At 38.8% G+C, this 16,417-nt stretch overlaps 1 protein-coding gene across 1 annotated transcript; it reads left to right on the top strand.

Annotated features, from left to right (window-relative positions):
* The first annotated feature begins 5,914 nt into the window (after positions 1-5,914).
* irs4a (insulin receptor substrate 4a) lies at positions 5,915-14,543 on the top strand. The gene is made up of 2 exons (XM_051093499.1): positions 5,915-10,136; positions 12,514-14,543. The coding sequence occupies exons 1-2, from the start codon at positions 6,947-6,949 to the stop codon at positions 12,516-12,518; spliced, it is 3,195 nt and encodes a 1,064-aa protein (XP_050949456.1). The 5' UTR covers positions 5,915-6,946; the 3' UTR covers positions 12,519-14,543.
* The last annotated feature ends 1,874 nt before the right edge of the window (positions 14,544-16,417 follow it).

The following is a 16,417-nucleotide window of genomic DNA, read 5'->3' as shown; positions in this document are numbered from 1 at the left end:
ATATTTAAAGTTTGCTTAAAAAAAAACCTTCAGTATACTTGCAGTATAAAACTACTAAACTAGTAGTTTACTGAGACTACACTTCAAAGTATACTAAAAATGCATAAAAAAGTATTTTAATTAGTAAACTATCAGTATACCTATAAGTTCACTTTTAGTGTAGTTGCAGTACAAACTGGAAACAAAATGCAAACTAGTTGTGTACTCAAAGTTTACTACTGTTAAACTTAAAGTATACTCAAAAGTATACTTTTATATACTAGAAAGTGGGCCAATTTAGTCCCAAGGAGTATTAAAACATATTTGTATACTTACTACATAAGTATACTTAAGTATACTTATTAAGTATACTTAATAAACTAAACTTGAAGTATACATCTTTTTGGTAAGGGATCTTTGAACAGGTTGATATTTATTTTATTAATGCATCCTTGCTAAATAAAAAGTATTCTTATTATTAGTAGTAGTATTATTTTATCTTACCCCAAAAGTTTGAATGGTATTGTAGAGTTTTGATTTTTTTGCTAGCATGCAAACTGCAAGGCCCCTTTGTAGTTATAACCACTGATGCATGAAGTGTAACCAGTGAGCTGAAACTGAAAATACATTTGTAATGTTAATGCATTGTCAAATATTATCCAGCAGATATAATAGCTCTTATTCGATCTTATAGCTTCATAAACAATTAAACCCAAGCCATTGATACTTAACATAACTACAACCACAACCAGGATACTGGTAAATATAACGTCATAGTGTGTGTGTATTGGTTGCATCAAACATTTTTGAAAACTTACCTGCTTTACACAGCTTTACAAGCAATGTGTACACTGTTAAAATGGTTTCATTGCTGTTGTTCTGTTGTTCTTTGTTCATTGGCGGTGCAGCTTCATACTGTGCATCCTCTTTTGGCAAATACATCAGTAACAGCATTGTAAAGATTCTTCTGGAGGTGAACGAGGGCTATAAGGCCGAACTCTGTGGAGAAACTAAGCTTAAGGTAAGAAGGGTATAATGCTTATGATTCAAAACACATTTTACAATTAGCTACAACTGCAAATGTGTTTGGTTGGATAATTTGAAAAGTTATTTAAAGGGAAATTCACCTAAAAGTGATGATTCTGTCATCATTTTAAAGAGTGCAGTAGTTTAACATCATTAGGATGTTTTACTGAAAATGATCTCCTCCGACCTAGATTGCCTGTAAGTTTTTCGCATGGCAGGGAAAGGGAATGGAGGAGACTGGCTGTACTGGCTGGCTGAGATTCTACCAAATCTCAAGTCGGGGTAAAACCACCTAAAATGTGTTTGCAAACCAGTGTAATGGAATAACTTGTGACACATCACACATCCTTTACATTTGCATTTTGAAGTTTATTTTATCCACCGAATACAAACATTGAGTCATTTCATGAATTATCGGAAGATTATTTGAATCAAGAATTTGAATGAATTTACGGTCACCAAACGTGTGCTCCGACACTCACCCCCTTCTTTCCTGCCAACCACTCCCACAACAGGTTCTTTAATTCTCAAATAATTAATGACACTTCCATATTTTCACATGGTCACATGACATCACACATGAATGTTTACATGGCTCCTATAATCTGATTACATAATCTGGATTACATGTAATCAGATACTGCAAAGCACCGAATATAAGTAGATCTACATCTGGAGGATCATTTGCATCATTGTTACATATCATCATATGTCATGTATCATGTTTGTTACGCAGCTCAATGGTCAAAGAAGAAAATTATTAAAAATTCAACCCTTTGGAACACAAACACCATTGTGTGAATCTCCCTTTTGAAATTATTGATCAAAAATGTGTCACACCATTGGACATAAATGTTTAAACTATCCATTTAAAAGAGTTTGGACATCCATATTTGTCACTGACCCAGATGCAAAGGTTTTAGTGAAATAATCCAAATGCTTGTTGCAGCCCCAACTAAAATTTTGAGGGACATTTAGATGTTTAGAGCTGGTGTTATTGGTCTCTTTTGCTGTGTTGCAGTTCAGTGGTGCCTAAAGACTTAAAGAGTCTGCTGAAGAAAGCATCAAGGAAGCTCTCAACCGTGCAACATGTGGCCCAGCTGCCCCCTAATGGGGTGCAATGAGGAAAATGTCATGATCCATCACCACTGATGTCTGTGGGCATTAAGAGAATGCTGATGGGCGTTTCCAGAATCACTACTTGAGAACTAAAACACCTCTGATAATCACTAAAGATTACTGAGGTCACTGCGTCTTTTTACCTAAAGAAATGTCAACTGCTTACCAAAAGGACAGAGCAACATGCTGGACACGGCATTACACTTTTAAAAATAAAGCTTCTTTATTGGCATCAGTGGCTTCGTGGAGACATCCATGGACGCTTCTCATTGGAAAAAGTTATTTATAGTGCAGAATGGTTCTTGAGATGACTAAAATGTTCTCAATACTAAGAAAAACAGTCTTTTAAAGAACTATTCACTGAAAGGTTCTTTTGGGAACCAAAAATGGTTCTTCTACAGCATTGCTATGAAAACTTTGGCACTGTTATTTTTAGGAGTGTGTTAGTGCTGGAACGTATTGGGGGTAACTTTTTTCAAGTAACTAGTAAAGTAACACATTTTTTTTTTTTTTTTTAAAAAAGTAACACCAGTTACTTTGTTTTCCCATATATTGACAAGTCTCCTGTCCCCATGTTGACACCTGTAGTTAAACTTTGACCATTTTCCCATAGTATTGAAAATAAATTTAAACAAAATGCAAACCTGCTTTGTTAAATAACACTGATTTCCCCCATTTTATTAACCAATGTCTGTGTACTGACCTTTGAGATTTAAAATGTAAGAAAAATGACTTTAAATAAACTAACATTTGTGCTTTATTGTTTTTTTTTTTATTACTGAAGAGTTTTGAACCTTCTTCTCCTGCGTTTTACTGTACCGACGTGAATTTATTTTTCCTTCAGCATGAGGCTTATTTATTTACATTTGCTAAAAATAGAACTATTTATATTAAAATAAAACAAGCAAGCCCTGGCCAGATTTAAAATGTGATGCAAATGTAACTCAAAAGTAAAGTAACGCATTACTTTCCATATAAAGTAACTAATTAACGTAATTAGTTACTTTTTCAAGGAGCAACGCAATATTGTAATGCTTTTTCCTTTCCCCAACACTGGTGCTGGATGAAAACGAAACGAAAATCCTCTATTTGGAAGTCCAAATATGACTTGACAAAATGGAAAATACATTTGCAATTAAAGTTCAAAGTTGCAATGAAGTGTTCAAAAGGCACCAGTTGTGCGGAAAAAGGTGCTAGGAATTAAAAACACTTATTTAATGAATTATTTGCACTCTTAGTAACATAGACAATGGCCCCATGTTTCTCGTAAACACTGTATACCCTAAGATGTAATATTACAATCTTCCAGGAGAGTCCAGTCAAGAAATGATTCAACATTTTAGTACGAGGATCACTGGATGTATTTGGCTCCGATGAAATCATTAGACAATGCTCTTTCCATTTTGTATATATTCGATGTAGATGATGTATTTAGTTGCACTGCATTATGAAATTAATTTTCAGTACATTTGCTTATGCAGTGTGAAACCCAAGTGTGAATGTGTAAACAGCATGAAAAACACTGATGTAGACCATTTATAGTATTTAAAAGCCTGATATTTGTACAAATATTCAAATATTATATCCTGCTAGAACTTCATATATACTTTCTGTCCGCATGATTTACCTGAATTGTTCATTTAGTGGAATATAACCATTTGAAAGGTCTTTTATTATTTGTTTGTTTGTTTGTTGTTTTCTTTCCTAATACATTCTATATATACTCATATAATTCATGTAGTTTTTATTTTTTTTTAATTCTGTTTAATCTTATTTGTTGTGTGCTGTGCTGAGATAAGATAATGTCTCCATCTCAAGGTTTGTTTGTTGAAGCAACAGTTCTGCATTGTTTTTGCTTTGATATAACAACATATGGTAAATTTGTGTAATATTGATAACAATAAGATTATTCAATAAACCATGCTTATTTTTACCATTAATTTATCTTCTGAGTCTTCCCCTGCTTCTTGGGCTGAATTAACAAGGTGTAAAATTCTTGAAGAATTTACAGGGTGTTGACTATTTTGATATGTTATCAAAACCAACAATCTGATGCAGAGAGAGTGTCAGCATTCCTGATAATAGAGGAAGTAAATACGGATACAACATGTGTTATTATTTGGGACATTCCATGAAATCGGTGCCTTTTGCATCCCTAAGAAACAATCAAACATAGATTTAATATAACAACAAATAAATGTGCAATTTAAAAACATAACAATACTATGTATGCTTTCATCAATATTACATAAAAAAGTAAATTACTGTAAATATTATTTGAAATCATTTACATAGCATTTATGCTGGTAAGGGTAAGGTTTTTGGCCTGTCCTTCACTATGATTTTTGTTTTTCAGCATGCAAAACGATATAAAAATCACCTTTGCGTATTGTTCTAAATATAGTCTCATTGTTAAGCAATGTTTGGCATAAGTATGCATTTTTTCTATAAAATATAAATCATTTTATTGGTGTCTCCTGATTTCATGTCAGCCCTGTTACCCTTATCAAAAACCCTTGTAAAATAATGTACATTCAAGTGACATAATTTCTAGGAGGTTACATCATCTCTTAAACAGGATTCCAACACTTAAAACATAAGCATGTTTCTCTCACTCTTCTATAATGGCTATTTTTGATGAGGATTGATTAAGGGGGGGGCCATCATGCAATGTCAATCCTGTTACCATTTTTAAAATGTAAATTCAAACAATCACTTCTTACATATAATCAATATCAACAAGTAAAATCCTTTGTGTACAATATGTGCTTTTCTGAACTTGACTTTTAACTAGAAATTAGCAAATTTGTTTGAAATTGTCAAACCTGTTACTGTTAACCTGTTACTTTTAGAGTAACAGGTTTGACATGCGGGTAACAGGGATGACATTGATTAGGTTTGACCCTGTTTTTAAAGATCGTCTGTGTAAAATTCAAACATTTTAAAGGTCACCCTTGGTATATTATTGAGATAATGTCTACACCGTACAGTGGCATATGAGTTTTAATTAAACGATTGTATCTAATAACACTTAGTTGTGTTGGTAACAGGATTGACAAAAACCCTAAAACATGAGGTAAAAAAAATAGTCATAAAATAATAAATTACATCAGCCTGAGATGGCACAATAGAATTTATTGTCATTTTATGGTGTCTTCATTTCATGGATATTTAAAAAATATTGACTTATTTTATTTTTGCACCGATTTTTTGGTATGACCCATTTATTATTAGGACAGAAAAATGTGAAGTGGAAACGTGTTGACAAAATGCATGGAGAAATACTCATAATAATCTGAAATCAATCTGAAATCAGACATGGTATAGAAACATTATCAACAAAACAAAGGTCAGAAAGAACTTTCTTCAACTTCACAAAAATAAAACAGGAGCTTCATTTTGTGAGAGATGGACAAGAAACACTTTCCATAAGCATACAAACAGTGCAAATCAAAATAATACTGAGATTATATATTAAGTTGGCTACTTTTTTATTAAACGTGTAATGTAAATACCTTGTTTTCGTGTCTTTATTACCTTATTAGCTAATTTTAAGATCCAGCTGTAACATTTTCATTGAACTCAGTTCATAAAATGTATTATTTGGGAGGTATATACCAATAAATATGATTTGACATCATGCACTTCAGTCAAATGTCTTTCCAGCAAGTAAAGTGGGTCATTTCTTTCATGAAAATCTGTTTCATCATCTGTTTTATGAAAAAAAAAAATTAGAAACAATTTATTAATTCATTATTTGTTTATTTATGTTTATTAACACATATTAGCAAACAAATTCAGCAACATAATTAACAAACCTAAAAACAGAGCCTATAGCCGAGGCTATGAGTAAAATTCACAACTTAGTTTATTTGCAAAATTCAAAACAGCTGACACATTGTTTGTGTTTTGCTCTACCTTTCTTTCAGTTTCCTGACTGTACACTCATTTCTGTTTTCTACAAAGTCAGTACATGTCAGTTATAAAATAATCAGTCAATGTAGAATTAGTTTTAGGTGGACCACTTTACCTGAGGACACTGGCTGAAGTGTAAAACCATGTTTTTATGTTTTATATTTGTTTTTGTTTAACATGCATATTTTTTCGGGAACTACACGGTTCCTGTACCTCTCTGATACTTACTTGTGATGACTTTGCTATTATTCTAAAATTATTTGAATTGCGTTATAATAAGATAAATTCTAAAGACTGAGCAGGAGTGTCCAAACTTTTGACTGATAGATTATCGCTGTCTGTCATTAAAATCCATTTCAAAATTAAAAAGATGCAATGCTATATTTTTATGTTAAATGATCCGTTTGTGCTGCTCATCCTTATTCTCGCTACAAAGATATTTATTCCAGCACCAGAGTCCGCACACAGAGGTAGACGGCAGATCTGCCCTCCAATCGACAAGACGCGGTTGCTGGATCGACGGCTCTGATTGGTTTAGAGGACTGTCCGTCACAGCCTTTTTTCGCGAGCGGACCAATCGGAGGCGCCTGCTGACCCCGTTCACCCCGCGCAGTGCGCTGACGTGCTCGTCACGTGATGTTTTCGCTGGGCTGTAGTGATGTGTAGCCACCATGAGTGAAGCGGGCAAATAAAGATTTATAATGGCAGCGAGCGATGATGGAGGCTCTGCGAAGATGCAACGTTTCGTCGTGCTTGTCGTGCTGAATAATCACCAGGGGGATACATCGGAAAGCAGCACGGATTACTCGAACGCGTAATTGTATCTGAGCTACGAGCCCGCAGCCAACAAAATGGGCCGTGCATCAGTGTAAAGCGGAGGTAAAGTGACCTTTCATCGCATTGTCCCATGGAAGATCGGCCGCATTTACCGAATCACGGCGTCATGTTGACACTGGAGGCACAACCGCGTCGCGCTGTCATGAAAACGGCCGCGACCAACGGCGACATCTCTTGTGCTGCCGGGGAGCCTCCATCCTTCTCCTCCGCCTCCTCCTCCTCCTCCACCACCTCAATCAATAACAGCGGCTCCCGTTTGCCCATGCACTTAACGGCCTCCTCTCATTCTCAGCCACAGAGGAGGTACCATCCGCCTTACCACTTTAAAGTGCATCATCTGTTCCCGGATGAGAACCCTCAGGATGCTGTGTTGAGGAAGAACCTGCCACCCCTCCAGTATAAGGTGCACGACTCTGCCTTCTGCCGCGTACTCAGCGCCGACACCACTGCTGCTGCCCTGGCCGCCGCCGCCGCCTGCTCCGGTGGCGTGGACAGGGACATATGGAAATGTGGCTATCTCAGAAAACAGAAGCACGGCCACAAGAGGTTCTTCGTGCTGAGGGGCCCCAGCAACCTCGGGCCCAGTCGCTTGGAGTATTACGACAGCGAGAAGAAATTTCGAAACGCCCTCAAAGCTGCTGCCTCCGGTGTTGCGTGCCCTGCCAAGAGGGTGATTTATCTGTCCCAGTGTTTCACGGTGAACAAGAGGGCTGATGCTAAGAACAAATACCTCATTGCCCTTTACACTAAAGACGAGTATTTCGCCGTGGTGGCGGAGAGCGAACAGGAGCAAGAGGAGTGGTACTTGGCCCTCACCGAACTTATGACGGAGGGCAAGAAGGGGCAGCTAGACAACGACGAGCTCGACGACGGCTACGGGACGATTTCGCCAGGTACTATTTTCAAGGAGGTGTGGCAGGTGAACGTCAAACCTAAAGGCTTGGGTCAGACCAGGAATCTAATGGGTGTGTACCGTCTGTGCCTTTCCGCCAAGACTATTCACCTGGTGAAGCTGAACTCGGAGACGCCCGCCGTCAACCTGCCGCTAATGAACATTCGCCGCTGCGGCCACTCCGAGAGCTTCTTCTTTATCGAGGTGGGCCGCTCTTCTTCCATTGGGCCCGGCGAGATCTGGGTGCAGGTCGAGGACTCGGTGGTGGCGCAGAACATGCACGAGACCATTCTCGACACCATGAAGGCTCTGAAGGCCTTTCCTGACTTCAGGCCGCGGAGCAAAAGTCAGTCCTCCGGCTCGAATCCCATGCCGTTTATCACTACTCGCCGACATCTCGGCAACCTTCCCCCAAGCCAAACCGGGCTGCAGCGCCCCTCCAGGACAGATTCGGTGACGGGCACGCCGCCTACAGGGAAAAACAGAGGCCGGGGCCAGCGCTACCGGACCTCTAGTGAGGGCGAAGGCACTCAGGACCGCCCCCTCAGCTCTGGCACGGGCAGCCTGGTGCATCTAAATACCCCCGTTCTCAGCGTGGGCCGAGAAGAAAGCGGCAGCTGCTGCGCCCACGCCTCTCCTGGTTCGAGCCACCACACCCGGTCCGCTTCCCTCCCCGTGTCTCACTTCCTGTCTGCCACCAGCCCCATCAGCGTGTCCAGCAGCAGCGGGCATGGCTCAGCCTCAGACACGCACACTCGCCCCTCCAGCTCCTCCATTTGTGGCTCCCCTAGTGATGGAGGATTCAACTCCTCCGACGAGTTCTGCCCCAGCCCGTGTGACTTCAGGTACTTTCACGCAAGTTGTACCACGCCCGAATCCCACGGGAGCACTCCGCCCATTCGAGAGGACTATCGGCTGACTGAATACATGACCATGGATTGGCACAGAGATGGGACGAGGACTTTCGAGGAGGAGAGCAGTTACATGGAGAGGACTTTCCTTAAGCTAGCACATTCGTCCAAGCCAAAGCTTGGAGGCGGCTTGAGTATCACGCAGCAGAAAGCTACGCAAACCTCATCCTCTTTAGACGAATCGAGCCCGGTGGAGTCAAAACGACACCAGGTTTGCTCGTGCCTGCTGAAGTCAGCCTATAAGTCTTACTCTGAATTACATCACCCAAACAAGCCTCCCTTGCTCAGCTCTGAGTGTCAAAAGAAACTGCCAAAAGACGACGGCTACATGCCCATGATCTACAGCATTGCTCCCTCTCCTAATGCAGATTACACCCCTATGCAACCCCGAGCAAACCACCCCGCCACCCTGGACATTCACCCCTGTTCCTCGCAGCAAGCGGACCGTTATGGATACATGATGATGCTCCCGGGTGACAGCCCGTCCAGTAGGGAGCAAGCGGAGTACGACGACTACATGGACATGTCCCAACTCACCGTGGCCGAAGGCTTTTCGCAGGCTTCGCCTGAAGGTCCGAAGACCTCGTACTTCTCGCTCCCGCGCTCCTACAAAGCCCCGACACGAGAAAAGCGAGAAAAGTTGGAATACGTTCCCATGTCCCCAGTCGAGCCCATAAGCCCGCCTAGTCCCGGAGAGTATATTCACATGGACTTCGGCTCCCGTCCCTCACACGCCGCTGCATCTCCACCCTCCGTAACTTCACCCTCCACTCCTCCGCCTTCTCAGCCCTGCTATCGGCACTGTTGCTCCTCACCCGACCACGACTACTTGGGCCTAAACATGGACAGTCTCCTGAAGGACCGCCCTCCTCGACACTCGCTCGTAGCACCGTGGAACCCGCCCAACTACGCCCGTCCCTTAGGGTGCTCTTACGGGCAGGCGTCGACCAACTTAGATTCTGAAAAGGTGCACGACGAATGCGGAGATGGTCCGTTGAGAACAATGCAGCACCTTTGTATCTCCGAGCGTCTGCCGTTCGCTCATACGGAGCCCAAGGTCATCAGGGCGGACCCGCAGGGAAGGAGACGACACAGTTCGGAGACGTTCATCCCCTCGCCTGCTTCTTTTGCTGGCGGTTGTGGAATCAGGCCCTCAGCCAATCAGAATCTCCCCGAAGCTAGCAGATGGCAAAACTCCAGCTCCTTCGATAGCATGTGGTCACACTCAGACGCCTCTCCCAATTCTGCAGCCCTAGCGGCGAGCTCCGCTAGCGGAGGGGCGCCTCAGAACACCTCATCCAGCTACCTCAACTACATCGCTCTGGACCTGAGAGAAGTGCCCAGGGTCATACGCGACACTCCCCCTCCACACCCAGCTCATAGTAACCTCCAAGAGAGCGATGCTTACGCTGGTATAGACTTCTCCGTTTCGGGAGGACGTGCCACTGCCTCAAAAGGTTGGTTGCATCTCTGTCTCCCCTTATGCTACAAAATAAGTGACGTTTAGTCGTCCCCTAAAAGCTGCATGCTGCGTCAACATTCATTTCTCTGTTTGTCGTGTACAAATGCAAACAGCTTATTGAACACAGTGCCTTATGTGATGTAAAGTAACCTAAACAGTCTATTTGTTAAGATGCTGTTGTGAATTGCACCTTTTTTTTAATCAGATGAGTCTTTTCGACAGTCCTGAGGAGAGATGATGGAGCAGAACTTGTCAACTTGATACTGGCATGTTGTTGTTATAGCGAGAAGAGAAACTATGAAAAATGTTGCTGTTGCTTTCAAAGATGTTGTTTTTTTTCTGTACAGATTTTCTGAAACTTTTGGTTTTGCACTTTGAACAGCACTGAGAAAAGAGCACTTCATGTGCACAGAGCGACTGTGCAAACACAGAGTTGTGATGTGCAAATATGATATTAAAGGAATCCACTTGCATGCTGCCTAAAAACCTTGCTTTCACAGTTTTAACAGTCAAGTAAAACCTTTCATCGAGATGACTTGAAATGCTGTTTTTGAATTCCTGGTCTATCACAGATGCATTCTTGCTTCTAATGTCCTACAAAAGTTTTTTTCTTGCTCACCTACATAGAGTTAATAAGAACTTTGTGGGTAAAGTTGCACTCAAATTGTCAAGCTTAATGGATTTTTCTTACATTATTCATAAAAGCTATGAAGAGACTTGCACCCACACTTACATTGCGTGTTCTGTTAATACTGAACAACAAACAGAATTTCATACCAACACTGCAAAAAAAGATTTATTTTTTCTGGTACAAATATTTAAACATGCTTGAATCAAGATAACGTTTCTTGAGAAGCACAATGAATTAAGATATTTAGTCTTGTTTTCTGAAAACGTATCAAAATGTTAGTTTTTGCTTAAAACAAGAAATAAAATCTGCTAGTGGGGTAAGAAAAATAATCTTAATTCAAAGTTAAGACAAGGTTATTTTTCTTGCCCCATTGGCAAATATTAACCCTTGTTTTAAGGAAAGACTAACAAAATCTAAAAATATATATGTTTTCTTCTTCAGAAAAGTCTTTTTTTCTTGCTTTAAGCAAAAACGAACAAAATTTAAATGCATTTTTTCTTCAGAAAAGTCATTTTTTCTTGTTTTAAGCAAAAACTAAATATATTTAAATGTTGTTAGTTGTTGCTTAAAACAAGAAATAAATACTGTTTTTACAAATTTGTTTTGTTTTGTTTTTTTATAAAAACCATTTGCTTCTCAGGTACATTTTTCTTGATTTAAGCATGTTTAGATCTGTGACCCTGGACCACAAAACCAGTCATAAGTGGCACAAGTATATTTGTAGCAATAGTCAAAAATACATTGTATATGGGTCAAAATTACCTATTTACCTTTTATGCCAAAAATCATTAGGATATTAAGTAAAGGTCATGTTCCATGAACATATTTTGTAAATCTTCTACCATAAATATATCAAAAGGTCATTTTTGATTAGCAATATGCATTGCTAAGAACTTCATTTGGACAACTTTAAAGGCGATCTTCTCAATATTTCGATTCCAGATGTTCAAATAGTTGTATCTCGACCAAATATTGTCCTATCCTAACAAACCATAAATCAATGGAAAGCTTATTTATTCAATTTCAGATGATGTATAAATGTCAATTTCCAAAAATCGAACCTTGTCACTGGTTTTGTGGTCCGTGGTAACATATTTGTTATGGAAAACAAGACAAAGATAAGTAAGAAAGTCATTTTTTGCAGTAAATACAAGTAAAGGTTAAAGGTTTTTTTTTTCTCAAGCTTATCGTTAAGAGATAAGATATATATTAGAAGGATGAGTGGTATATATTTGCTAGAATCAAATAACCTATAAAAAATAACAGCCCAGGTTTTTAGAAACACTAAAAAACTGATTGAAAGAAAAATGATCTTGTATTTTTTGTAAGGCAAAAAGAACATATTACAATTTTCATAAAGAACGCATTTTTGGTGGTTACTGATGGTTATATTTTTTCTAAAATCAGCATCTGCTGTAACAAAACCCCTAATGGGTTGAAATATATCCGGATCCAGCATCAAGTGTTTTATCAGTCTGTTCTTTTGGAACTATTTAATACTACTATAGTAAAATGCAAAAAACTACTAATGTGTGGTTTTGATATAAAAATGAGCTCTAATTCATAAAGACAATGAAGCTGATTGATGTCCAAAGTGACTTTTATTTACATTTGAGCATGCATTGGCTGGAAATCAAACCCATGACCTCAACTTTTTAGAGTTACAGTAATGCATACAGAAAGTTAACATGGAACACATGAAGCATTTCATAACATGCGATCTGTCTCTTCACCCTTGCAGATTGAGTGAGTCAAACGCTGGTGCCCGAAGGGGAATCAGGACACGGAGAATCCACTGAACTCTGGAACGCCGAAGAGCAAGCCGCCTCCTCCTCCTCCTCCTCTCCTCCTCAGACCTCCAACAACAAAGACTGAGAAACTGCACAACCTCTTATGCTCTGTATTTCCCACATAACTGCCTCAACAACCGGTTTCATTTGTCCGTTTTTGTCCGAACGATAATATTTGGGTTCGTTTTCGTTCTCGTCTTCGGTCTCGTTTACTAGAGCGGGTTCGCTAACTTAGAACTGTGAGCTTCAGATATCTAGCACTTCTATTTTTGTGTGTGTACGATACGAAACGCGCCATAGCTCTTAGGTTACAGGTTTATGTTTCTCCACGCAAAAAAAACGGATGTAAATAGGAGAAGCTTGTATATCAGTGAGCATCATTTTGTATAACGAGCCGCGCTCATCGCCCCGACACTCGCCGTACTTGGTTTTTATTTGTATAAAGTAATTGAGTATTTTTTCAGGGGTCAACAGTGAACGCACTGTAAAGGGTTCGAGCTTACGTGTTTCTTTCGTAGTGTACAGTCATGAGATCATCTCACTTGGTGTTTCCGGTGCATGAAAACGTCCCCCTGCGAGAGCGTCTGAGAAACGAGGCGACGCCGGGCGAATTGAAAGTACGAGAGCACTTTTTAGCCGAGACAGTGTTTCCGAGTTAACTGGATGCTACCTCCTGTTCACGCCGTTGGGAAAACGCTCACGAAATCCTCTCAGCCTTGCCTGTATTAGTGCGATATCGACTCTGAGATGCAAAATACCGTCATTTCCACGACCGCGGCTTCTCCGTCCTCGTTTAAAATAGCCTTGTTTACATAGATTGGGAGTGTTTTTGAGCCTCGATGTAGCCACCGGTCACAAAACAATGACGACGACGATGTTTACTACTTCTTGTGGTTGTGTACTTGCATTTCACTACTAGTCTTACAAACTGCCACAGTAGCGAAGGATAACGTCGTGCTACTTTGCATTCCCCACGTGGTACATCCTGTTTGTTGTTTTTGTTAATTTATTGATTATTTATTGTGTGTTTATTTATTGACGAATATAGTGCTGAGAGGGGGAGTTCAGTGTATATACAACTTCAGACGACCTGTTTTCCCCTCATCTCTCTTGAGCCTTTTTTGACTAAGAGTTACTAGTCTCTTTTTTTTTTTTTTTTTTTTGCTTGTACCTGGAAGCTTTATATGAAGAGATTTTGGGTTGAGGTTGTGGTTGTGGTTGAAAGCTGTGTAGTAAGATGTGTAAGCTTTACAGTAGTAGTCCAGATTATGTTGGGACGAAACCATACGTCGGTGACTTTTCCCATTGGTTTTGGCGGCGGCCCGCGTGCGGCCGCTCTCTTTCTTTGACTAGCTTTCGTCATGCTATTGTGTCATGATATTGCGTTGCTTTAATGTAAAATGTGAAATGAAAAACAGTAGTATACCGTTTCTTGGGGATTTTTCTACACAATAACTACCGTGACAGCCTGGAAAAATAATCAAACTTGTGTTTTTTTTATACTAGGGGCTCTACTGAGGTTATATTTTGGGGATACTGATATTGTTTGGAATTGTGTCGTTTGCCTTTTACAATGACTGAAAGGAAGAGCTGGACAAAAAAAAACAAAGAAAAGAAAAGAAAAGAGAGATGGGCAAAGTCTGTGTCAACAATTTGCTGTTCATTCGGTCAGTACTCACTTAGGCTGAAAGCTTGTGATTGGGTTGAAACATGTTGATAATAATGACTGGAGCAGACCATTATCAGCGCCGTCTTCCTTTTGTAAATATTGTAATTTTTGATATCCCTTCTCTCGTTAACACGCTACACGGCACCTCGCTTGGTTTCAAGGATGAGGGTGTTTGAGATTTTTTGTTTTGTTTTTGTTCTTTTTATTTGGTCACTTCTACATTTTTATATTTTGGTTTTCGTGTATATTTATTAGATTGGGTTTTGCTTGTAATAGAGCTATTGCAATAAAAAAGTGCCAAGGTATCCCTGACTGAGTCATGTGCTTGCTTGTGATTTCTCATGTCTGGTATGATGCAACTTTGCTGTGGACATGTTAAGACCCCAGTTTTTCCACTTACTTGTCCTGTATCTTAGTTGATAGCACTGCTGCTCTCTGCTGGCCAAAAAGAGAATGTTTACAGTTAAACAACAATTATTCATTGTTGGAATATACATCCTGCCTATTCAAAAAAACATGTCCAGAAAAATGAGGGGAAAAATGTTTTCCTAAATTATTATTAAAAAAAAAAAAAAAAAAAGATGATATTTGGGGTCAGTAAGTTTTTTAATGTTTCTTATGCTCACCAAAGCTTTATTTAATTAAAAATACAGTAGTAATATTGTGAAATATTCTTAGAATTTAAAATAACTTTTTTCCCCTAAATATACTGTAAAATGTATTTTAATATAATTAATTTCTCTATAATAATTTATTTCTGTGATGCAAAACTGAATTTCCAGCATCATACAGGGTTCCTACGGGGGGGTTGAAAAAGTACAGAAAAGTATGGAATTTAATTTTAAGTTAAGTTAAAATTAAGTATTTTCCAGGTCTGGAAAACTGTACAAAAAAGAAAGCAGAGTATGGAAAAATATTTGTAGAAGAAGTGAGGTTTCATGGCAGCTGTTTAGTAATTCTTTAGTGATGAATTCAAGATGCACTTTTCATTTTGCAAAATGCAGGTTATAAGCATTTTGGTTTTTTTCTCACTATATTCTTGGCACCGTATTACATAGCCTTTGCAAAAGTAAAAAAAAATACAGATTTTTATGTGCGCACAAGAAACCATTAAACTTAGCATATAGGACAATGCACACTGATTCACCTATTGTGCTATCGGCAAATTTCCTTTCATGGTTTCTCCGCTGCCACAGAGGATATGTTAAATTGTACATTAGGCCTTAATATTGTCACATTAGAGGTACTACTATAAGAAAAGCCAAATTCTGAGCAAGTAGATCTCTGTTCATTTATGTGCATCCACACTTTTGTTTTATTCATAGATGGCAGTGATGCACGAAGGAAATAGAAACTGTAATGCATAAGCATGCAAAAAGTTTCTCAAGGGCATAAAAAGGTTTATTGTGTGCATGTAATATTTTTTTTTATTATAGGGGCTCTGTATGTTGTCACTTCAAGAAAATCAATTAAAAAAATAATATTTACAGATGACTACTATATACCAAATATAAAGCTGAAAATAATGCTCTATAAAATATTTATGTTAAATATGGTCTGAAAATCTTAGAAATCTGAGTGTGGAAAAGTGTGGATTTTTGAAATGGAAAATGTATAGGAACCCTGATCATGACTCCAGTCTTCAGTGTCACATGGTCCTTCAGAAATCAAATATGCTGATTTGCTGCAACATTTTTGATTATCAATGTTAAACAGTTGTGCTGCTTCAAAATTTTCCAGGATTCTTTGATGAATAGAAAGTTTGGAAAAAAAAAAAATAATAATTTATTTGAAATAGAAATATTTTGAAACATTATAAATGTCTTTTTCCCCAAGCTGAATTAAATAAATAAATAAATAAATAAATAATCAAACCTTACTGACCCAAAAGTCATGATAGCCAGTATTACTTGGTATTTTTTTTAGTAATTTAGGCAATACAGTTGAAGTCAAAAGTTTCCATAAACCTTGCAGAATCTGCAAAATGTTATTTTCAAAAGTTTCAAAAGTTTACATACAATTGATTCTTAAAACTGTGTTGTTACCTGAATGATCCACAGCTGTTTTGTTTGTTTGTTTGTTTTTGTGATAGTTGTTCATGAGTCCATTGTTTGTCATGAACAGTTAAACTGCCTGCTGTTCTTCAGAAAAATCCTTCAGGTCCCACAAATTCTTTGGTTTTCAAG

Source organism: Labeo rohita, chromosome 21, assembly GCF_022985175.1.
Source record: "Labeo rohita strain BAU-BD-2019 chromosome 21, IGBB_LRoh.1.0, whole genome shotgun sequence".
Taxonomy (NCBI): domain Eukaryota; kingdom Metazoa; phylum Chordata; class Actinopteri; order Cypriniformes; family Cyprinidae; genus Labeo; species Labeo rohita.
The sequence above is the reverse complement of the archived record's forward strand: the minus strand, read 5'-3'. Positions and strand labels throughout refer to the sequence as shown.

Coding starts and splice junctions, on each gene's coding strand:
- irs4a (XM_051093499.1), top strand. CDS start 6,947: ATGGAAGATCGGCCGCATTTACCGAATCACGGCGTCATGTTGACACTG.